At 49.0% G+C, this 22,963-nt stretch overlaps 5 protein-coding genes and 1 pseudogene across 6 annotated transcripts; 2 read left to right on the top strand and 4 right to left on the bottom strand.

Moving 5' to 3' along the window:
- Positions 1–1,167: 1,167 nt before the first annotated feature.
- LOC308154495 (leucine-rich repeat-containing protein 28-like) lies at positions 1,168–2,157 on the top strand (the record flags this gene model as incomplete). Its single annotated transcript, XM_080527648.1, has 1 exon — positions 1,168–2,157. The coding sequence occupies one exon, from the start codon at positions 1,168–1,170 to the stop codon at positions 2,155–2,157; it is 990 nt and encodes a 329-aa protein (XP_080383774.1).
- Positions 2,158–2,999: 842 nt separating this feature from the next.
- Positions 3,000–3,964, top strand: LOC308154493 (leucine-rich repeat-containing protein 28-like; annotated as a pseudogene). The gene has a single exon. The product of its transcript is annotated as a leucine-rich repeat-containing protein 28-like (transcript).
- A 7,072-nt stretch (positions 3,965–11,036) lies between these two features.
- On the bottom strand, positions 11,037–12,548 carry LOC308154492 (protein regulator of cytokinesis 1-like; the record flags this gene model as incomplete). Its single annotated transcript, XM_080527646.1, has 3 exons — positions 11,037–11,250; positions 11,478–11,916; positions 12,107–12,548. 3 exons carry the CDS (start codon positions 12,546–12,548, stop codon positions 11,037–11,039), a joined length of 1,095 nt encoding a protein of 364 aa, XP_080383772.1.
- Positions 12,549–13,443: 895 nt separating this feature from the next.
- On the bottom strand, positions 13,444–14,955 carry LOC308154491 (protein regulator of cytokinesis 1-like; the record flags this gene model as incomplete). The annotated part of the gene is made up of 3 exons (XM_080527645.1): positions 13,444–13,657; positions 13,885–14,323; positions 14,514–14,955. 3 exons carry the CDS (start codon positions 14,953–14,955, stop codon positions 13,444–13,446), a joined length of 1,095 nt encoding a protein of 364 aa, XP_080383771.1.
- Positions 14,956–15,473: 518 nt separating this feature from the next.
- On the bottom strand, positions 15,474–17,267 carry LOC308154490 (protein regulator of cytokinesis 1-like; the record flags this gene model as incomplete). The annotated part of the gene is made up of 4 exons (XM_080527644.1): positions 15,474–15,479; positions 15,888–16,101; positions 16,197–16,635; positions 16,826–17,267. 4 exons carry the CDS (start codon positions 17,265–17,267, stop codon positions 15,474–15,476), a joined length of 1,101 nt encoding a protein of 366 aa, XP_080383770.1.
- Positions 17,268–18,221: 954 nt separating this feature from the next.
- On the bottom strand, positions 18,222–19,673 carry LOC308154489 (protein regulator of cytokinesis 1-like; the record flags this gene model as incomplete). The annotated part of the gene is made up of 3 exons (XM_080527643.1): positions 18,222–18,507; positions 18,603–19,041; positions 19,232–19,673. 3 exons carry the CDS (start codon positions 19,671–19,673, stop codon positions 18,222–18,224), a joined length of 1,167 nt encoding a protein of 388 aa, XP_080383769.1.
- Between the last annotated feature and the right edge of the window lie 3,290 nt (positions 19,674–22,963).

Raw genomic sequence — 22,963 nt, 5'->3', positions numbered from 1 at the left:
GCGACTAGAACCCACTACCGGAGCACATCCATGGTAGAGACGGCCGAGCATACAAAGCAAATATCAGGGGAAGGACTTGCGAGCCGCATGTTCATGTTCAAACCTTCCAACCGTCCATGAGAAGTTCAAAGATGTTCAAACCTTCCAACCGTCCAGGAGAAGGACTCGCGAGCCGCATGTTCATGTTCAAACCTTCCAACCGTCCATGATCGTCGTTCATTCAGTTACCCAATCAGCACTCGGCAGCACCTGCCCCCAAGCCCCCTGGCCCTCCCCCCACCGCCCCAAAGCCCGCCCTCTCCTTCCTCCCACCCCCAGAGATGGGAGACAAGCCCTCCCCCCCCCCCGGGCAGAGGAGCTCAAAGCCAGAGCCACAAACCGACAGGCCAACCACAACCCTGCAGCATCCGCTCCGGCCCTTGTCGCGCAGCAGCCCGCTAAGGGCCCGGCCGTGGACGCTCCGTTTGGCGTCGCCCCTAAACCTTCCGCTGCCACCTACCCCTCCCCCCCCCTCCTCCCCTCGCCCCTCCAACCACCACAGTGGCTCCCCCAGCCTTCAATCACACAAAGGGCTCTTCTCCCATTGGCAGACCGGAGAATGTGAACCCACCCCCTCTTGCTCCTGTGGCCCCTCCTACTCCTGTGGCCCCTCCTCAGCCCAAGGCGATGACATCACCACCCTCTTCTTTCAGCCAGCCAATGAAATCTCCCCCGTCATCAAAGCCCTCACCCTCTGGCCCGTTCCGTATCCCCGGCGGGGGGGTGCCTCTCTCCATGAGGGAAGTGGAGGAGCTGGAGAGAATGACCCACGACTTCATCAAAGACATGGACACACACGCACCTGTCATCACCTCAGCACCTACAGGGGGCAACAATGGTATAGAAGGCAGAGTGACAGAGAAACCCCCCTTGGTAAGGGGCTTCTCCATAGAAATGGCCTCAGAACTCCATGAGACGATATGTATGGCCAAACAGGAACGCCACAAGAACCTGTTCCTTAACTACAGGAACCTCAACAACTTCCCTGTAGAACTCCTGAAGGATGAGGGTCTGCAGTTCTTGGAAAGGCTCTACATGGAGATGAACTCACTCACAACTCTGCCTGACAATCTTGCACAGAAGCTCCCAAACTTGAAACCCCCCTTGGTAAGGGACTTCTCCATAGAAATGGCCTCAGAACTCCATGAGACGATATGTATGGCCAAACAGGAACGCCACAAGAACCTGTTCCTTAACTACAGGAACCTCAACAACTGCCCTGTAGAACTCCTGAAGGATGAGGGTCTGCAGTTCTTGGAAAGGCTCTACATGGAGATGAACTCACTCACAACTCTGCCTGACAATCTTGCACAGAAGCTCCCAAACTTGATTGAGCTGTATCTACACTCCAATAACATAGCCATCATTCCTGAAGCTGTAGGAAACCTGGCCAAGCTCCAGTCATTGGACCTGAGTGACAACGCTCTGCAGGTCATCTGTCCTGAGATCGGCAGACTGAGGTCTCTACGGCACCTGAGGCTGGCCAACAACCAGCTCAAATTCCTTCCTCCAGAGGTCGGGGACCTCCGGGACCTGGAGACCCTGGACGTGTCCATGAACCTGCTGGCCTGCCTCCCGGAGCGTCTGCACCAGTGCCTGTCCCTGCAGTGCCTGACCCTGGACCGCAACCACCTGAGGGGCTTCCCCCGCCAGCTCTGTCAGCTGCACAGCCTCAACGAGCTCTCCATGGCCGCCAACCGCCTGGCCTCGCTGCCCCTGGACTTGGGTCATTCGCGGGAGCTGCAGTTTGTCTTCGTCGAGAACAACGTCCACCACAAAGGCCTTCCGTCATACCTGTACAACAAAGTGATCGGCTGCAGCGGGTGTGGTCTTTCGCCGCAGGTCTCTGACGGTACGCTGCTCTCCCTGGCCCTAGGCGAGGTCACTGTGCCTCTACCTGTCAAGGTCAAGTCCATAGGCTCAGAGGCAGAGCGCGTGGTCCCCCTGGAGGAGCTCGCCATGAGGGCCCTCTATGGCATATACCGCCAGCCCCTCAAGGCTGAGGAGAGGGCAAACACAGCTACCGCGAAGCATAGACATGGAGAGCCGAGTCTCCTGCCGCCCTTCCCGTGGCTCGCGAGCCGCATGTTCATGTTCAAACCTTCCAACCGTCCATGATCGTCGTTCATTCAGTTTTCCAATCAGCACTCGGCAGCACCTGCCCCCAAGCCCCCTGGCCCTCCCCCCACCGCTCCAAAGCCCGCCCTCTCCTTCCTCCCACCCCCAGAGATGGGAGACAAGCCCTCCCCCCCCCCCTGGGCAGAGGAGCTCAAAGCCAGAGCCACAAACGGACAGGCCAACCACAACCCTGCAGCATCCGCTCCGGCCCTTGTCGCGCAGCAGCCCGCTAAGGGCCCGGCCGTGGCCCCTAAGGGCGGTCTCCCCCCCGTCAGTCCAAGTGGGACCAGTTTCGGGGTCCGAGCGGTCACCACGGCGCCCACCGTGGCACCGAAGCAGAACCAGAACCAGAACCACACCCCTGCTCCGTTTGGCGTCGCCCCATAACCTTCCGCTGCCACCTACCCCTCCCCCCCCCCCCTCCTCCCCTCGCCCCTCCAACCACCACAGTGACTCCCCCAGCCTTCAATCACACAAAGGGCTCTTCTCCCATTGGCAGACCGGAGAATGTGAACCCACCCCCTCCTGCTCCTGTGGCCCCTCCTAATCCTGTGGCCCCTCCTCAGCCCAAGGCGATGACATCACCACCCTCTTCTTTCAGCCAGCCAATGAAATCTCCCCCGTCATCAAAGCCCTCACCCTCTGGCCCGTTCCGTATCCCCGGCGGGGGGGTGCCTCTCTCCATGAGGGAAGTGGAGGAGCTGGAGAGAATGACCCACGACTTCATCAAAGACATGGACACACACGCACCTGTCATCACCTCAGCACCTACAGGGGGCAACAATGGTATAGAAGGCAGAGTGACAGAGAAACCCCCCTTGGTAAGGGGCTTCTCCATAGAAATGGCCTCAGAACTCCATGAGACGATATGTATGGCCAAACAGGAACGCCACAAGAACCTGTTCCTTAACTACAGGAACCTCAACAACTTCCCTGTAGAACTCCTGAAGGATGAGGGTCTGCCGTTCTTGGAAAGGCTCTACATGGAGATAACTCACTCACAACTCTGCCTGACAATCTTGCACAGAAGCTCCCAAACTTGATTGAGCTGTATCTACACTCCAATAACATAGCCACCATTCCTGAAGCTGTAGGAAACCTGGCCAAGCTCCAGTCATTGGACCTGAGTGACAACGCTCTGCAGGTCATCTGTCCTGAGATCGGCAGACTGAGGTCTCTACGGCACCTGAGGCTGGCCAACAACCAGCTCAAATTCCTTCCTCCAGAGGTCGGGGACCTCCGGGACCTGGAGACCCTGGACGTGTCCATGAACCTGCTGGCCTGCCTGCCGGAGCGGCTGCACCAGTGCCTGTCCCTGCAGTGCCTGACCCTGGACCGCAACCACCTGAGGGGCTTCCCCCGCCAGCTCTGTCAGCTGCACAGCCTCAACGAGCTCTCCATGGCCGCCAACCGCCTGGCCTCGCTGCCCCTGGACTTGGGTCGTTCGCGGGAGCTGCAGTTTGTCTTCGTCGAGAACAACGTCCACCTCAAAGGCCTTCCGTCATACCTGTACAACAAAGTGATCGGCTGCAGCGGGTGTGGTCTTTCGCCGCAGGTCTCTGATGGTACGCTGCTCTCCCTGGCCCTAGGCGAGGTCACTGTGCCTCTACCTGTCAAGGTCAAGTCCATAGGCTCAGAGGCAGAGCGCGTGGTCCCCCTGGAGGAGCTTGCCATGAGGGCCCTCAAGGCTGAGGAGAGGGCAAACACAGCTACCGCAAAGCATAGACATGGAGAGCCGAGTCTCCTGCCGCCCTTCCCGTGGCTCGCGAGCCGCATGTTCATGTTCAAACCTTCCAACCGTCCATGATCGTCGTTCATTCAGTTACCCAATCAGCACTCGGCAGCACCTGCCCCCAAGCCCCCTGGCCCTCCCCCCACCGCTCCAAAGCCCGCCCTCTCCTTCCTCCCACCCCCAGAGATGGGAGACAAGCCCTCCCCCCCCCCTGGGCAGAGGAGCTCAAAGCCAGAGCCACAAACCGACAGGCCAACCACAACCCTGCAGCATCCGCTCCGGCCCTTGTCGCGCAGCAGCCCGCTAAGGGCCCGGCCGTGGCCCCTAAGGGCGGTCTCCCCCCCGTCAGTCCAAGTGGGACCAGTTTCGGGGTCCGAGCGGTCACCACGGCGCCCACCGTGGCACCGAAGCAGAACCAGAACCAGAACCACACCCCTGCTCCGTTTGGCGTCGCCCCTAAACCTTCCGCTGCCACCTACCCCCCCCCCCCCCCCCCCCTCCTCCTCCCCTCGCCCCTCCAACCACCACAGTGGCTCCCCCAGCCTTCAATCACACAAAGGGCTCTTCTCCCATTGGCAGACCGGAGAATGTGAACCCACCCCCTCCTGCTCCTGTGGCCCCTCCTACTCCTGTGGCGCCTCCTCAGCCCAAGGCGATGACATCACCACCCTCTTCTTTCAGCCAGCCAATGAAATCTCCCCCGTCATCAAAGCCCTCACCCTCTGGCCCGTTCCGTATCCCCGGCGGGGGGGTGCCTCTCTCCATGAGGGAAGTGGAGGAGCTGGAGAGAATGACCCACGACTTCATAAAAGACATGGACACACACGCACCTGTCATCACCTCAGCACCTACAGGGGGCAACAATGGTATAGAACAATGGTATAGAAGGCCCCCCTTGGTAAGGGGCTTCTCCATAGAAATGGCCTCAGAACTCCATGAGACGATATGTATGGCTAAACAGGAACGCCACAAGAACCTGTTCCTTAACTACAGGAACCTCAACAACTTCCCTGTAGAACTCCTGAAGGATGAGGTTCTGCAGTTCTTGGAAAGGCTCTACATGGAGATGAACTCACTCACAACTCTCAAGTGTTTTGTGTTTTTTTGATGAAAAAAATAAATGAATAAACAGATTATAAAAAATAAAAAAAAGAGAGGAACTTACACAAAGAAGAAGGAAAACTCTCAACGGTCAAATTCAAAGGTGGCGTCTGCGCGGGGTTCTTTTCAACAAAAAATAAACAGTCAACAGTTTCTTCTAAGAATACGTTTTTAGCATAGATAGATAGTAACAACTTCATCTAAGTGTTTAACTTGTGACTGGATCTTCTTCAAATTGGGTTTCTGGACGTCATGGACAAGGCAGTTGAGACCAGATTAGCTCATTTGTTGCGGCCGATCCGCGATCTCAAGGACAACTGGGCCATTGACGTCGCCTCGGAGCTGACGCTTTACCTAGGAGTTGGATGATATAACTATGACTTTTGACGGAGGGAGAACCACTCTGAACTTTGCAGAGGCAGCACTGGTCATCCAAGGCTCAACATGTATTTACAGCAAGAAGGTGGACCACCTGTACAACCTGGTGTTCCAAACGCTGGACTACATCTCCGACAGAGACAAGCGGAATAAAGAGGATGCTGCATCTGGAGAGGATGGTGCGAAGAAGACCAGAAAGACCAGAAAGCACATGGATGATACTGAGTTGGACTCCCTCGACCACGTCTCCACTATGGTCTCTCAGAACACGGACATGAAGGAGTCGACCGCGAGAGTGGAGGAGTGGAGGTCTGCTGAGGGACGCGCTGACGGAGGGCAGGCCCTTCATCCCCATGGCTCTGTTTTAGTCCAACGAGGGCGCAGGGCAAGCAGCAGGGGATGCTGGGATGGCTGTTGCCAGGGACGACGGTGACGAGCCTGACGGCGGGGAGGACTTCCTGCCTCTGGAGGACTTCCTGCCCCTGGAGGACTTCCTGCCCCTGGAGGACTTCCTGCCCCTGGAGGACCAGGGGATGGACCAGAGAGTGGAGGTGGCTCCTCTGGTCCCCGTGTCTCTGCTTCCTACTGAGCCCCTGGAGAAGCAGAAGCTGCCTCTCATCAGTCTGAGAGGCGACGTGCTGGGGGAGCTGTAAGGACTACCGGATGAACACGTTCACGCCAGACCCCCTCGGCATCATCCGTCTGAACCAGGGCTCCCTGCTCTGCTCCCTGCTGAGGGATGCAGACTGTTAAGTAACTATTCTTATGATTGTTACTCTCTTCGCACTAAGTATTAATAATATACTGAGAATGTAAGTCAGATTTTTTTAGAGTGAATGTCTCTTTAGCTTCCCCCCGTAGGGATTCATCCAAAATATATCAGTTAGGAAAACACAAAAACAGTTGATCATAGGAAAGGAATATTAAGAACATCCATGGAAGCTGAAAGTCTTCCCCTAACACGTTCCAGTGGCTACTGTGGAAGATGACACTAAGCTTCTCACTACGGCTGTGTTCGTAAATTTGCTCAGAGCAACCGGAGTGCACCCTGGGTCCAATGTCATAAAGGGACCGAGTGATTTGATTGGACAAGACGCATTCTTCTCACAGTCAGTGCTGATCAGATTTCCAGAGCGAATTTACGAACACAGCCCCAGTCTCTCACGTGCACTCTTAGTAGCTCACTGATGCATCTTAAGAGAGGTTTTAAAAACCACTTCCTGTTCATTAAGCCAATCAGGTGTAACGTCAGGGTCGTCAGGGTAGTCAGAGAACACAACCTTCCTGTTTGACCGGGGAAGAGACTAAAGGGAGCGACTTGGTGCTTTACTGTTTACTGACTAAAGAAATAGACCCTACAAAATGGCTGCCTGGGTCTTCAGTACAAAGACTGGTAACATGGTCACTCTAAAGGTTATGATACAACATCAATGTGGTTTACAGGTTTGTGACACCTCAGTGCTTTAAAGATACTATGCCAAATGTTAGCGTACCTCTCTCGGTCAATACAGTTATATCTGCTTATGAGACAGGATACAAGGTAAAAACTAAATGTGAAATTATTTGATGTTCCATGTTACTTGAATTACTTTTAGTTATCCAGTGGTATTTATTGTTAAGTTGTTGAGATACCTAAGTACTCTATGAAATGCATTAAACGATGCATGCATTATATGTTAGCCTCTCGAATCATTTTGAGAGTAATTGAGGATAGTAATGTTCTATCTCATAGTTCTAATGTAATGTTAATGATTGTAATGATATTGATAGTTAATATCAATATGATATTATATTGATATTATTAATATGATATGATTAATGATAGTAATGTTCTATCTGATAGTTCTAATGTTCAAATCATCTACTTGAACCTGTGGATGTGTAGCTTAAATGTACAGTCATCTTTTTTATTTTACTAGTAACTATTTTTGTATATTGTATTCATATATTTTCCCATCATCACTTCGATGCCTTGAGATGTGGAATGTTTGTTAATTTAATGCTGCTTCCCGCAGTATCGTTTATTAATTGCACTGCTAGTTTTAGTAGTTTCTGTTACTGTTCTGTTCTGTTTACTGTTCCTTTAGCTGTGCTTGTTTGCTATATGTAACAGATTACAGGCCAAAATGTTTTTTCTGTATATATTTTCAAACGTTGTAATAAAAAAAATGCAGAACTGCATTTAAAAATAAATAAAAATAAATAAAGAACAGTTCAGTAGTGGTGCCTAATATTTGATTGGATCATTTTATCTTAAGAAGTTATATCAAGGACGTCTCGTTGAGATTAAACGAACTCGCTTGACGACTCAATTAACTCAATTCTGGAGAAGTTGATCGCCTTACAACGACACGTTCTTGGGTATGTATGTATGTATGTATGTATGTATGTATCAGTATGTACTGTATGTATACTGATACGTTTTTAAGTTTTTCCTTTCAGGATGCCACCGGCAAAAAAAGATAACTTTCTTGAGTTATACCTCCACATGCCTGTGGTAGACACTGGTATCTGTTACTGTTACCTGGTACTATCTTATGAAAGGTGGCGTCTTTTCTACGCGACATTATGTTAGATACTTTACAGTAATTCCCCAAATGACCAGAAAAAGTAGCTACATTTGTCGCTGGTCGCTTTTGACTAGTTAAGTCGCCAAGGGGGTTTGGAAAGTCACCAGCAGTGTTGCCAACTCCAATGTAATGGAAGTACTCCATGGAAGTGGCTCTCCCAAAAGTAGCTAGAAGTAGCTAGATGACATAATCAACTAATTTGCATAATATGCAATTCTGAAAGGCTAAATTAATTTAAAAAGGCTGAGCAGGCTCAGAGCGTCACATTGGGGTCTGTCTGCTGCGTTTGTTGAGGGAGAGAGGAGGAGACAGCAATCCTCGCTGTACGCTAACCTCGCTGTAGGCTAACCTCTCTGTAGGGTAACCTCTCTGTAGGCTAACCCTGCTGTAGGCGAACCTCTCTGTAGGCTAACCTCTCTGTAGACTAACCCTGCTGTAGGCTAACCTCTCTGTAGGCTAACCTCTCTGTAGGCTAACCCTGCTGTAGGCTAACCTCTCTGAAGACTAACCTCTCTGTAGGCTAACCCTGCTGTAGGCTAACCTCTCTGTACGCTAACCTCTCTGTAGGCTAACCTCTCTGTAGGGTAACCTCTCTGTAGGCTAACCTCTCTGTAGGCTAACCTCTCTGTAGGCTAACCTCTCTCTAGGCTAACCTCTCTGTAGGCTAATCTCGCTGTAGGCTAACCTATCTGTAGGCTAACCTCTCTGTAGGCTAACTTCTCTGTAGGCTAACCTCTCTGTAGGCTAACCTCTCTGTAGGGTAACCTCTCTGTAGGCTAACCTCTCTGTACGCTAACCTCTCTGTAGGCTAACCCTGCTGTAGGCTAACTTCTCTGTAGGCTAACCTCTCTGTAGGCTAACCTCTCTGTAGGCTAACCTCTCTGTAGGGTAACCTCTCTGTAAGCTAACCTCTCTGTAGGCTAACCCTGCTGTAGGCTAACCTCTCTGTAGACTAACCTCGCTGTAGGGTAACCTCTCTGTAGGCTAACCTCTCTGTAGGCTAACCTCTCTGTAGACTAACCTCTCTGTAGACTACCCTCTCTGTAGACTAACCCTGCTGTAGGCTAACCTCTCTGTAGGCTAACCTCTCTGTAGGCTAACCCTGCTGTAGGCTAACCTTGCTGTACCAAGGCTCTCTCTGGGGAGACTGTAGGCCTACTCGTCTCTCTTGAGCTCGGTTTTAACATGAATTGTGGAACACAGGACATGTTAGATGCTTTACAGCACATGTGTCAAAGCCAGATCAGGCCCGTGAATGAGTTCTCTCTTGCCCGCGGGATGATATTTAATTACTATTAAAACCGGCCCGCAGTATTCTGTGCCCTTAGCACCATAATACTACAAGTCCCAAGATGCACTGCGAGTGCATTGGCGAGTACCGAGTGCCCGCGAGCGAGCGCGACCCCGCGTCTTCGCTTCACTTCAGTACTCGTCATGAGCAGAGCAGCAGCACAGTGAAAAGTAGACGCTGAAAACAGACAGGGGGTTTCAAGACAGGTGGGAGGCGAAAAGAAGTAAAAGGAAAGCCTGTGTGTCTTGTGTGTGGAGACAAGCGTGTCTGTTATGAAAGAATATAACTTAAGAAGGCACTGTGAAAATCAGTTGTTTTCCTATGGATAGCCACTATGGTGGCTGAGCAAAAGTGTCTGACTCTCCTTCTCCTCAAAAATAAAAAAAATACAGTAGGGTAACCTCTCTGTAGGCTAACCTCTCTGTAGGCTAACCTCTCTGTAGGCTAACCCTGCTGTAGGCTAACCTCTCTGAAGACTAACCTCTCTGTAGGCTAACCTCTCTGTACGCTAATCTCTCTGTAGGCTAACCTCTCTGTAGGCTAACCCTGCTGTAGGCTAACCTCTCTGTAGGATAACCTCTCTGTAGGCTAACCCTGCTGTAGGCTAACCTCTCTGTAGGCTAACCTCTCTGTAGGCTAACCCTGCTGTAGGCTAACCTCTCTGTACGCTAACCTCTCTGTAGGCTAACCTCTCTGTAGGGTAACCTCTCTGTAGGGTACAGAGAGGTTACCCTACAAAAATAAAAAATACAGTAATTCCCCAAATGACCAGAAAAAGTAGCTAGATTTGTCGCTGGTCGCTTTTGACTAATTAAGTCGCCATGGGGGTCTGGAAAGTCGCCAGATATAGCGACAAAGTCGCCAACCAGTCTACGGGTTGTCTGCTTTACAGTAATTCCCCAAATGACCAGAAAAAGTAGCTAGATTTGTCGCTGGTCGCTTTTGACTAATTAAGTCGCCATGGGGGTCTGGAAAGTCGCCAGATATAGCGACAAAGTCGCCAACCAGTCTACGGGTTGTCTGCTTTACAGTAATTCCCCAAATGACCAGAAAAAGTAGCTAGATTTGTCGCTGGTCGCTTTTGACTAAATAAGTCGCCATGGGGGTCTGGAAAGTCGCCAGATATAGCGACAAAGTCGCCAACCAGTCTACGGGTTGTCTGCTTTACAGTAATTCCCCAAATGACCAGAAAAAGTAGCTAGATTTGTCGCTGGTCGCTTTTGACTAATTAAGTCGCCATGGGGGTCTGGAAAGTCGCCAGATATAGCGACAAAGTCGCCAACCAGTCTACGGGTTGTCTGCTTCAGAGCGCTGTGTTTATGACAGAAAGAAGAGGGGGTGGGCAGTGGGAGATGTTGGAGGAGGCGGGCTAGTCTGCCCACCCAATCAGAAGTTAGAAACGGTACCGGTATTTTCTGACCTCTGTTGGTCAACCTGGTGGGGTCAATTCAACACATTGGGGTTGAGTTCATTCAAAAAACACTTTTATTTATAATTGTTTTAAAATGTATGCATGCTGACAGAAATCTTATCTTAATATTATTACTACTACTTCATAAATCTATATCAATTCAACACATTGGGGTTGAGTTCATTCAAAGTAGAGGAGGGATCGAGCTGTCAGTCAGAGGTGGAGAGTTACTAGTCTGTGACAGACAGGAAGCCCATATCCGCAATCAGATCCTCCTCCTTCCTCTCCTCGGTACCGAACCACCAGTCTGTGACAGACAGGAAGCCCATATCCGCAATCAGATCCTCCTCCCTCCTCTCCTCGGTACCGAGCCACCGCTGGTCAGACCACCGCTGGTCAGACCAGCTCCCACCTCGTCTCCTCCGTGCAGGCCCCAACTCTTCCTCTACCTTCCTCTACCTTCCTCTTCCTCTTCTGTGACGCCAGGGTCTCTTCTGTTCTCTGGTTCTCAAGGTCTCTCTGTGTGCCCTGTGGACACACTCTGCCCTGTTGATCAGAAGATCCCTGTAGTGGCACGCCCCTTGCCACCCTCTCATCCTCTGATACGGATCTGTCCCGAATGAGGGACATGGTGTGCCGGTGCCTCCAAAAGGTTGATGAAGTTTCGCAGGAGGAATTCTCCTCCGCCTGCGCAGCTTCTTCTCAAGCTTGGGCAGGCTTTTGTGCAACTCTGACCTCTGTCTCTCCTCTTTTTTTTTTTTTTTCTTTTTTTTTTTCTCTGTATTATCATCATTTATTTCATTCCATTGTTTAGAAAGGCATTTTAGAAGGGCTAACTGTCTCTCCTCTTTGAGGAGGGCCCCTCCTCTGTTGGTCAACCTGGTGGGGTCTGTGGCTTTTCTCTCTAGATCCAGGAAGAGCCTCCAGCTGTCCTCCCAGTGGTGGACCCCCTCAAACAGCTCCTTGTGCTCTTCAAAGTGCTGGTTCAGCCTCAGGATCTCACCCTCGTGCAGACCCAGCAGCTCCTCAGTGTACTCCTCGCTAAAGTAGGGAGCGAAGGCCTGCCGCTGTTCAGTGCTGAGGAAGCACCTTTCCCATAACACAGCTACCTCTGACCGGATGGCCTCGGTGACGTGACGGATGTTCAGCAGTTTGAGCTCCTCCAGACGCCTGATCTCCTCTTGTAACGCCTCCAGGTTCTTCTTCTTGGACTGGACCATGTGATCAGAGAAGGCCCCTCTCTCCTCCTCCGGGACCTGCAGCCGGTCCCACAGATGTATTTTATATGGATTCCATGTCAGGGATATTATACTACCCCAATACATTATACTACCCCTCTACCCCCATATATTATACTACCCCTCTACCCCTATATATTATACTACCCCTCTACCCCTATATATTATACTACCCCTCTACCCCTATATATTATACTACCCCTCTACCCCTATATATTATACGCATACGGACGTCCTTGGGGGCGATGGAGAAGGGCTGGGAGCAGAGGATGTCACACAGGTCCTGGTCCTGCTCGACCAGGGCTTTGAGCCGCTGCATCCTCTGGTTCTTCTCCTTCAACAGAACCTCCACCCGAGTCCGGATGTCCTTCTCCTGCTGGAGCATGCTGTTCCCCCGCTCCTCCTCAACATGGGATGTGTGCAGTTCCAGACAGAGTGTGTCCAGATCTTTCCTGCATTTCTCCATGCTTATAAGGAGTCTCTTCCTTCGGGACTCCTCCTCAGCAATCACCGTGTCCAGCAAACTTTTGATATGGTTCTTGACCACATGACCTCTCTCCAGTCTCTGGTCTTCTGGGATGCCGATCTCATCCCAGATGCCCTTCAAGTGGCACAGGGCTTTATTCAAGCATGCCACAGACTCCGCTGCGAGCACCTCACTCTTCCTCATCGTGAATTCCAATAATGTTATTATTCCTTTTCCAGTCGTGTTCTTGTCCCTGGTAAGGCAGGAAAATCTATCAAAATCTAATATGTTTTTTTACTATGATGTTCTCTGGTAACATCTAGCTAAACCTTGTCAATAAAGTTCATCAAAGAAAGAGGCGTAGAGTGTCTTTTCAAATCAGGTGTATTGAACTGGTAAAAACAAAATTTTGAAATAATCACACACAAATACATAGTCCTGGCCTTCACAAAGTCAGAGAACCTCAGGGGGAGAAATATCACATACTTGGACAAGCTGCCGTGATGTTGGGCTCCACATCATGTGAAAATGCCCACTTTTCTTCATTTTAAACAAAGATATCCACAGTAATTACACTTTAAATAAATTACAAAACTATACAACGGGGAATATTTCATACATTTCAATGTTAGAGATTCCAAGAAATGCACCATTGTGATGTAAATGTTGTAGTAAAATGTATAATTTGTAACTGCAGAATGTGTATATTTGATACATTGTCAGTCTACATCTATATCAATTCAACACATTGGGGTTGAGTTCATTCAAAAAACACTTTTATTTATAATTGTTTTAAAATGTATGCATGCTGACAGAAATCTTATCTTAATATTATTACTACTACTTCATAAATCTATATCAATTCAACACATTGGGGTTGAGTTCATTCAAAGTAGAGGAGGGATCGAGCTGTCAGTCAGAGGTGGAGAGTTACTAGTCTGTGACAGACAGGAAGCCCATATCCGCAATCAGATCCTCCTCCTTCCTCTCCTCGGTACCGAACCACCAGTCTGTGACAGACAGGAAGCCCATATCCGCAATCAGATCCTCCTCCCTCCTCTCCTCGGTACCGAGCCACCGCTGGTCAGACCACCGCTGGTCAGACCAGCTCCCACCTCGTCTCCTCCGTGCAGGCCCCAACTCTTCCTCTACCTTCCTCTACCTTCCTCTTCCTCTTCTGTGACGCCAGGGTCTCTTCTGTTCTCTGGTTCTCAAGGTCTCTCTGTGTGCCCTGTGGACACACTCTGCCCTGTTGATCAGAAGATCCCTGTAGTGGCACGCCCCTTGCCACCCTCTCATCCTCTGATACGGATCTGTCCCGAATGAGGGACATGGTGTGCCGGTGCCTCCAAAAGGTTGATGAAGTTTCGCAGGAGGAATTCTCCTCCGCCTGCGCAGCTTCTTCTCAAGCTTGGGCAGGCTTTTGTGCAACTCTGACCTCTGTCTCTCCTCTTTTTTTTTTTTTTTCTTTTTTTTTTTCTCTGTATTATCATCATTTATTTCATTCCATTGTTTAGAAAGGCATTTTAGAAGGGCTAACTGTCTCTCCTCTTTGAGGAGGGCCCCTCCTCTGTTGGTCAACCTGGTGGGGTCTGTGGCTTTTCTCTCTAGATCCAGGAAGAGCCTCCAGCTGTCCTCCCAGTGGTGGACCCCCTCAAACAGCTCCTTGTGCTCTTCAAAGTGCTGGTTCAGCCTCAGGATCTCACCCTCGTGCAGACCCAGCAGCTCCTCAGTGTACTCCTCGCTAAAGTAGGGAGCGAAGGCCTGCCGCTGTTCAGTGCTGAGGAAGCACCTTTCCCATAACACAGCTACCTCTGACCGGATGGCCTCGGTGACGTGACGGATGTTCAGCAGTTTGAGCTCCTCCAGACGCCTGATCTCCTCTTGTAACGCCTCCAGGTTCTTCTTCTTGGACTGGACCATGTGATCAGAGAAGGCCCCTCTCTCCTCCTCCGGGACCTGCAGCCGGTCCCACAGATGTATTTTATATGGATTCCATGTCAGGGATATTATACTACCCCAATACATTATACTACCCCTCTACCCCCATATATTATACTACCCCTCTACCCCTATATATTATACTACCCCTCTACCCCTATATATTATACTACCCCTCTACCCCTATATATTATACTACCCCTCTACCCCTATATATTATACGCATACGGACGTCCTTGGGGGCGATGGAGAAGGGCTGGGAGCAGAGGATGTCACACAGGTCCTGGTCCTGCTCGACCAGGGCTTTGAGCCGCTGCATCCTCTGGTTCTTCTCCTTCAACAGAACCTCCACCCGAGTCCGGATGTCCTTCTCCTGCTGGAGCATGCTGTTCCCCCGCTCCTCCTCAACATGGGGTGTGTGCAGTTCCAGACAGAGTGTGTCCAGATCTTTCCTGCATTTCTCCATGCTTATAAGGAGTCTCTTCCTTCGGGACTCCTCCTCAGCAATCACCGTGTCCAGCAAACTTTTGATATGGTTCTTGACCACATGACCTCTCTCCAGTCTCTGGTCTTCTGGGATGCCGATCTCATCCCAGATGCCCTTCAAGTGGCACAGGGCTTTATTCAAGCATGCCACAGACTCCGCTGCGAGCACCTCACTCTTCCTCATCGTGAATTCCAATAATGTTATTATTCCTTTTCCAGTCGTGTTCTTGTCCCTGGTAAGGCAGGAAAATCTATCAAAATCTAATATGTTTTTACTATGATGTTCTCTGGTAACATCTAGCTAAACCTTGTCAATAAAGTTCATCAAAGAAAGAGGCGTAGAGTGGCTTTTCAAATCAGGTGTATTGAACTGGTAAAAACACACATTTGAAATAATCACACACAAATACATAGTCCTGGCCTTCACAAAGTCAGAGAACCTCAGGGGGAGAAATATCACATACTTGGACAAGCTGCCGTGATGTTGGGCTCCACATCATGTGAAAATGCCCACTTTTCTTCATTTTAAACAAAGATATCCACAGTAATTACATTTTAAATAAATTACAAAACTATACAAAGGGGAATATTTCATACATTTCAATGTTAGAGATTCCAAGAAATGCACCATTGTGATGTAAATGTTGTAGTTAAATGTATAATTTGTAACTGCAGAATGTGTATATTTGATACATTGTCAGTCTACATCTATATCAATTCAACACATTGGGGTTGAGTTCATTCAAAAAACACTTTTATTTATAATTGTTTTAAAATGTATGCATGCTGACAGAAATCTTATCTTAATATTATTACTACTACTTCATAAATCTATATCAATTCAACACATTGGGGTTGAGTTCATTCAAAGTAGAGGAGGGATCGAGCTGTCAGTCAGAGGTGGAGAGTTACTAGTCTGTGACAGACAGGAAGCCCATATCCGCAATCAGATCCTCCTCCCTCCTCTCCTCGGTACCGAGCCACCGCTGGTCAGACCACCGCTGGTCAGACCAGCTCCCACCTCGTCTCCTCCGTGCAGGCCCCAACTCTTCCTCTACCTTCCTCTACCTTCCTCTTCCTCTTCTGTTCTCTGGTTCTCAAGGTCTCTCTGTGTGCCCTGTGGACACACTCTGCCCTGTCGATCAGAAGATCCCTGTAGTGGCACGCCCCTTGCCACCCTCTCATCCTCTGATACGGATCTGTCCCGAATGAGGGACATGGTGTGCCGGTGCCTCCAAAAGGTTGATGAAGTTTCGCAGGAGGAATTCTCCTCCGCCTGCGCAGCTTCTTCTCAAGCTTGGGCAGGCTTTTGTGCAACTCTGACCTCTGTCTCTCCTCTTTTTTTTTTTTTTTTTTTTTTTCTTCTCTGTATTATCATCATTTATTTCATTCCATTGTTTAGAAAGGCATTTTAGAAGGGCTAACTGTCTCTCCTCTTTGAGGAGGGCCCCTCCTCTGTTGGTCAACCTGGTGGGGTCTGTGGCTTTTCTCTCTAGATCCAGGAAGAGCCTCCAGCTGTCCTCCCAGTGGTGGACCCCCTCAAACAGCTCCTTGTGCTCTTCAAAGTGCTGGTTCAGCCTCAGGATCTCACCCTCGTGCAGACCCAGCAGCTCCTCAGTGTACTCCTCGCTAAAGTAGGGAGCGAAGGCCTGCCGCTGTTCAGTGCTGAGGAAGCACCTTTCCCATAACACAGCTACCTCTGACCGGATGGCCTCGGTGACGTGACGGATGTTCAGCAGTTTGAGCTCCTCCAGACGCCTGATCTCCTCTTGTAACGCCTCCAGGTTCTTCTTCTTGGACTGGACCATGTGATCAGAGAAGGCCCCTCTCTCCTCCTCCGGGACCTGCAGCCGGTCCCACAGATGTATTTTATATGGATTCCATGTCAGGGATATTATACTACCCCAATACATTATACTACCCCTCTACCCCCATATATTATACTACCCCTCTACCCCTATATATTATACTACCCCTCTACCCCTATATATTATACTACCCCTCTACCCCTATATATTATACTACCCCTCTACCCCTATATATTATACGCATACGGACGTCCTTGGGGGCGATGGAGAAGGGCTGGGAGCAGAGGATGTCACACAGGTCCTGGTCCTGCTCGACCAGGGCTTTGAGCCGCTGCATCCTCTGGTTCTTCTCCTTCAACAGAACCTCCACCCGAGTCCGGATGTCCTTCTCCTGCTGGAGCATGCTGTTCCCCCGCTCCTCCTCAACATGGGGTGTGTGCAGTTCCAGACAGAGTGTGTCCAGATCTTTCCTGCATTTCTCCATGCTTATAAGGAGTCTCTTCCTTCGGGACTCCTCCTCAGCAATCACCGTGTCCAGCAAACTTTTGATATGGTTCTTGACCACATGACCTCTCTCCAGTCTCTGGTCTTCTGGGATGCCGATCTCATCCCAGATGCCCTTCAAGTGGCACAGGGCTTTATTCAAGCATGCCACAGACTCCGCTGCGAGCACCTCACTCTTCCTCATCGTGAATTCCAATAATGTTATTATTCCTTTTCCAGTCGTGTTCTTGTCCCTGGTAAGGCAGGAAAATCTATCAAAATCTAATATGTTTTTTTACTATGATGTTCTCTGGTAACATCTAGCTAAACCTTGTCAATAAAGTTCATCAAAGAAAGAGGCGTAGAGTGTCTTTTCAAATCAGGTGTATTGAACTGGTAAAAACAAAATTTTGAAATAATCACACACAAATACATAGTCCTGGCCTTCACAAAGTCAGAGAACCTCAGGGGGAGAAATATCACATACTTGGACAAGCTGCCGTGATGTTGGGCTCCACATCATGTGAAAATGCCCACTTTTCTTCATTTTAAACAAAGATATCCACAGTAATTACACTTTAAATAAATTACAAAACTATACAACGGGGAATATTTCATACATTTCAATGTTAGAGATTCCAAGAAATGCACCATTGTGATGTAAATGTTGTAGTAAAATGTATAATTTGTAACTGCAGAATGTGTATATTTGATACATTGTCAGTCTACATCTATATCAATTCAACACATTGGGGTTGAGTTCATTCAAAAAACACTTTTATTTATAATTGTTTTAAAATGTATGCATGCTGACAGAAATCTTATCTTAATATTATTACTACTACTTCATAAATCTATATCAATTCAACACATTGGGGTTGAGTTCATTCAAAGTAGAGGAGGGATCGAGCTGTCAGTCAGAGGTGGAGAGTTACTAGTCTGTGACAGACAGGAAGCCCATATCCGCAATCAGATCCTCCTCCCTCCTCTCCTCGGTACCGAACCACCAGTCTGTGACAGACAGGAAGCCCATATCCGCAATCAGATCCTCCTCCCTCCTCTCCTCGGTACCGAGCCACCGCTGGTCAGACCACCGCTGGTCAGACCAGCTCCCACCTCGTCTCCTCCGTGCAGGCCCCAACTCTTCCTCTACCTTCCTCTACCTTCCTCTTCCTCTTCTGTGACGCCAGGGTCTCTTCTGTTCTCTGGTTCTCAAGGTCTCTCTGTGTGCCCTGTGGACACACTCTGCCCTGTTGATCAGAAGATCCCTGTAGTGGCACGCCCCTTGCCACCCTCTCATCCTCTGATACGGATCTGTCCCGAATGAGGGACATGGTGTGCCGGTGCCTCCAAAAGGTTGATGAAGTTTCGCAGGAGGAATTCTCCTCCGCCTGCGCAGCTTCTTCTCAAGCTTGGGCAGGCTTTTGTGCAACTCTGACCTCTGTCTCTCCTCTTTTTTTTTTTTTTTTTTTTTTTTTTCTCTGTATTATCATCATTTATTTCATTCCATTGTTTAGAAAGGCATTTTAGAAGGGCTAACTGTCTCTCCTCTTTGAGGAGGGCCCCTCCTCTGTTGGTCAACCTGGTGGGGTCTGTGGCTTTTCTCTCTAGATCCAGGAAGAGCCTCCAGCTGTCCTCCCAGTGGTGGACCCCCTCAAACAGCTCCTTGTGCTCTTCAAAGTGCTGGTTCAGCCTCAGGATCTCACCCTCGTGCAGACCCAGCAGCTCCTCAGTGTACTCCTCGCTAAAGTAGGGAGCGAAGGCCTGCCGCTGTTCAGTGCTGAGGAAGCACCTTTCCCATAACACAGCTACCTCTGACCGGATGGCCTCGGTGACGTGACGGATGTTCAGCAGTTTGAGCTCCTCCAGACGCCTGATCTCCTCTTGTAACGCCTCCAGGTTCTTCTTCTTGGACTGGACCATGTGATCAGAGAAGGCCCCTCTCTCCTCCTCCGGGACCTGCAGCCGGTCCCACAGATGTATTTTATATGGATTCCATGTCAGGGATATTATACTACCCCAATACATTATACTACCCCTCTACCCCCATATATTATACTACCCCTCTACCCCTATATATTATACTACCCCTCTACCCCTATATATTATACTACCCCTCTACCCCTATATATTATACTACCCCTCTACCCCTATATATTATACGCATACGGACGTCCTTGGGGGCGATGGAGAAGGGCTGGGAGCAGAGGATGTCACACAGGTCCTGGTCCTGCTCGACCAGGGCTTTGAGCCGCTGCATCCTCTGGTTCTTCTCCTTCAACAGAACCTCCACCCGAGTCCGGATGTCCTTCTCCTGCTGGAGCATGCTGTTCCCCCGCTCCTCCTCAACATGGGGTGTGTGCAGTTCCAGACAGAGTGTGTCCAGATCTTTCCTGCATTTCTCCATGCTTATAAGGAGTCTCTTCCTTCGGGACTCCTCCTCAGCAATCACCGTGTCCAGCAAACTTTTGATATGGTTCTTGACCACATGACCTCTCTCCAGTCTCTGGTCTTCTGGGATGCCGATCTCATCCCAGATGCCCTTCAAGTGGCACAGGGCTTTATTCAAGCATGCCACAGACTCCGCTGCGAGCACCTCACTCTTCCTCATCGTGAATTCCAATAATGTTATTATTCCTTTTCCAGTCGTGTTCTTGTCCCTGGTAAGGCAGGAAAATCTATCAAAATCTAATATGTTTTTTTACTATGATGTTCTCTGGTAACATCTAGCTAAACCTTGTCAATAAAGTTCATCAAAGAAAGAGGCGTAGAGTGTCTTTTCAAATCAGGTGTATTGAACTGGTAAAAACAAAATTTTGAAATAATCACACACAAATACATAGTCCTGGCCTTCACAAAGTCAGAGAACCTCAGGGGGAGAAATATCACATACTTGGACAAGCTGCCGTGATGTTGGGCTCCACATCATGTGAAAATGCCCACTTTTCTTCATTTTAAACAAAGATATCCACAGTAATTACACTTTAAATAAATTACAAAACTATACAACGGGGAATATTTCATACATTTCAATGTTAGAGATTCCAAGAAATGCACCATTGTGATGTAAATGTTGTAGTAAAATGTATAATTTGTAACTGCAGAATGTGTATATTTGATACATTGTCAGTCTACATCTATATCAATTCAACACATTGGGGTTGAGTTCATTCAAAAAACACTTTTATTTATAATTGTTTTAAAATGTATGCATGCTGACAGAAATCTTATCTTAATATTATTACTACTACTTCATAAATCTATATCAATTCAACACATTGGGGTTGAGTTCATTCAAAGTAGAGGAGGGATCGAGCTGTCAGTCAGAGGTGGAGAGTTACTAGTCTGTGACAGACAGGAAGCCCATATCCGCAATCAGATCCTCCTCCTTCCTCTCCTCGGTACCGAACCACCAGTCTGTGACAGACAGGAAGCCCATATCCGCAATCAGATCCTCCTCCCTCCTCTCCTCGGTACCGAGCCACCGCTGGTCAGACCACCGCTGGTCAGACCAGCTCCCACCTCGTCTCCTCCGTGCAGGCCCCAACTCTTCCTCTACCTTCCTCTACCTTCCTCTTCCTCTTCTGTGACGCCAGGGTCTCTTCTGTTCTCTGGTTCTCAAGGTCTCTCTGTGTGCCCTGTGGACACACTCTGCCCTGTTGATCAGAAGATCCCTGTAGTGGCACGCCCCTTGCCACCCTCTCATCCTCTGATACGGATCTGTCCCGAATGAGGGACATGGTGTGCCGGTGCCTCCAAAAGGTTGATGAAGTTTCGCAGGAGGAATTCTCCTCCGCCTGCGCAGCTTCTTCTCAAGCTTGGGCAGGCTTTTGTGCAACTCTGACCTCTGTCTCTCCTCTTTTTTTTTTTTTTTTTTTTTTTTTTTCTCTGTATTATCATCATTTATTTCATTCCATTGTTTAGAAAGGCATTTTAGAAGGGCTAACTGTCTCTCCTCTTTGAGGAGGGCCCCTCCTCTGTTGGTCAACCTGGTGGGGTCTGTGGCTTTTCTCTCTAGATCCAGGAAGAGCCTCCAGCTGTCCTCCCAGTGGTGGACCCCCTCAAACAGCTCCTTGTGCTCTTCAAAGTGCTGGTTCAGCCTCAGGATCTCACCCTCGTGCAGACCCAGCAGCTCCTCAGTGTACTCCTCGCTAAAGTAGGGAGCGAAGGCCTGCCGCTGTTCAGTGCTGAGGAAGCACCTTTCCCATAACACAGCTACCTCTGACCGGATGGCCTCGGTGACGTGACGGATGTTCAGCAGTTTGAGCTCCTCCAGACGCCTGATCTCCTCTTGTAACGCCTCCAGGTTCTTCTTCTTGGACTGGACCATGTGATCAGAGAAGGCCCCTCTCTCCTCCTCCGGGACCTGCAGCCGGTCCCACAGATGTATTTTATATGGATTCCATGTCAGGGATATTATACTACCCCAATACATTATACTACCCCTCTACCCCCATATATTATACTACCCCTCTACCCCTATATATTATACTACCCCTCTACCCCTATATATTATACTACCCCTCTACCCCTATATATTATACTACCCCTCTACCCCTATATATTATACGCATACGGACGTCCTTGGGGGCGATGGAGAAGGGCTGGGAGCAGAGGATGTCACACAGGTCCTGGTCCTGCTCGACCAGGGCTTTGAGCCGCTGCATCCTCTGGTTCTTCTCCTTCAACAGAACCTCCACCCGAGTCCGGATGTCCTTCTCCTGCTGGAGCATGCTGTTCCCCCGCTCCTCCTCAACATGGGGTGTGTGCAGTTCCAGACAGAGTGTGTCCAGATCTTTCCTGCATTTCTCCATGCTTATAAGGAGTCTCTTCCTTCGGGACTCCTCCTCAGCAATCATCGTGTCCAGCAAACTTTTGATATGGTTCTTGACCACATGACCTCTCTCCAGACTCTGGTCTTCTGGGATGCCGATCTCATCCCAGATGCCCTTCAAGTGGCACAGGGCTTTATTCAAGCATGCCACAGACTCCGCTGCGAGCACCTCACTCTTCCTCATCGTGAATTCCAATAATGTTATTATTCCTTTTCCAGTCGTGTTCTTGTCCCTGGTAAGGCAGGAAAATCTATCAAAATCTAATATGTTTTTACTATGATGTTCTCTGGTAACATCTAGCTAAACCTTGTCAATAAAGTTCATCAAAGAAAGAGGCGTAGAGTGGCTTTTCAAATCAGGTGTATTGAACTGGTAAAAACACACATTTGAAATAATCACACACAAATACATAGTCCTGGCCTTCACAAAGTCAGAGAACCTCAGGGGGAGAAATATCACATACTTGGACAAGCTGCCGTGATGTTGGGCTCCACATCATGTGAAAATGCCCACTTTTCTTCATTTTAAACAAAGATATCCACAGTAATTACATTTTAAATAAATTACAAAACTATACAAAGGGGAATATTTCATACATTTCAATGTTAGAGATTCCAAGAAATGCACCATTGTGATGTAAATGTTGTAGTTAAATGTATAATTTGTAACTGCAGAATGTGTATATTTGATACATTGTCAGTCTACATCTATATCAATTCAACACATTGGGGTTGAGTTCATTCAAAAAACACTTTTATTTATAATTGTTTTAAAATGTATGCATGCTGACAGAAATCTTATCTTAATATTATTACTACTACTTCATAAATCTATATCAATTCAACACATTGGGGTTGAGTTCATTCAAAGTAGAGGAGGGATCGAGCTGTCAGTCAGAGGTGGAGAGTTACTAGTCTGTGACAGACAGGAAGCCCATATCCGCAATCAGATCCTCCTCCCTCCTCTCCTCGGTACCGAGCCACCGCTGGTCAGACCACCGCTGGTCAGACCAGCTCCCACCTCGTCTCCTCCGTGCAGGCCCCAACTCTTCCTCTACCTTCCTCTA

The sequence above is a fragment of the Nansenia antarctica genome, assembly GCF_963989245.1.
Source record: "Nansenia antarctica genome assembly, chromosome: 3".
Taxonomy (NCBI): Eukaryota; Metazoa; Chordata; class Actinopteri; order Argentiniformes; family Microstomatidae; genus Nansenia; species Nansenia antarctica.
This window is presented reverse-complemented; position numbering and strand designations above follow the sequence as displayed.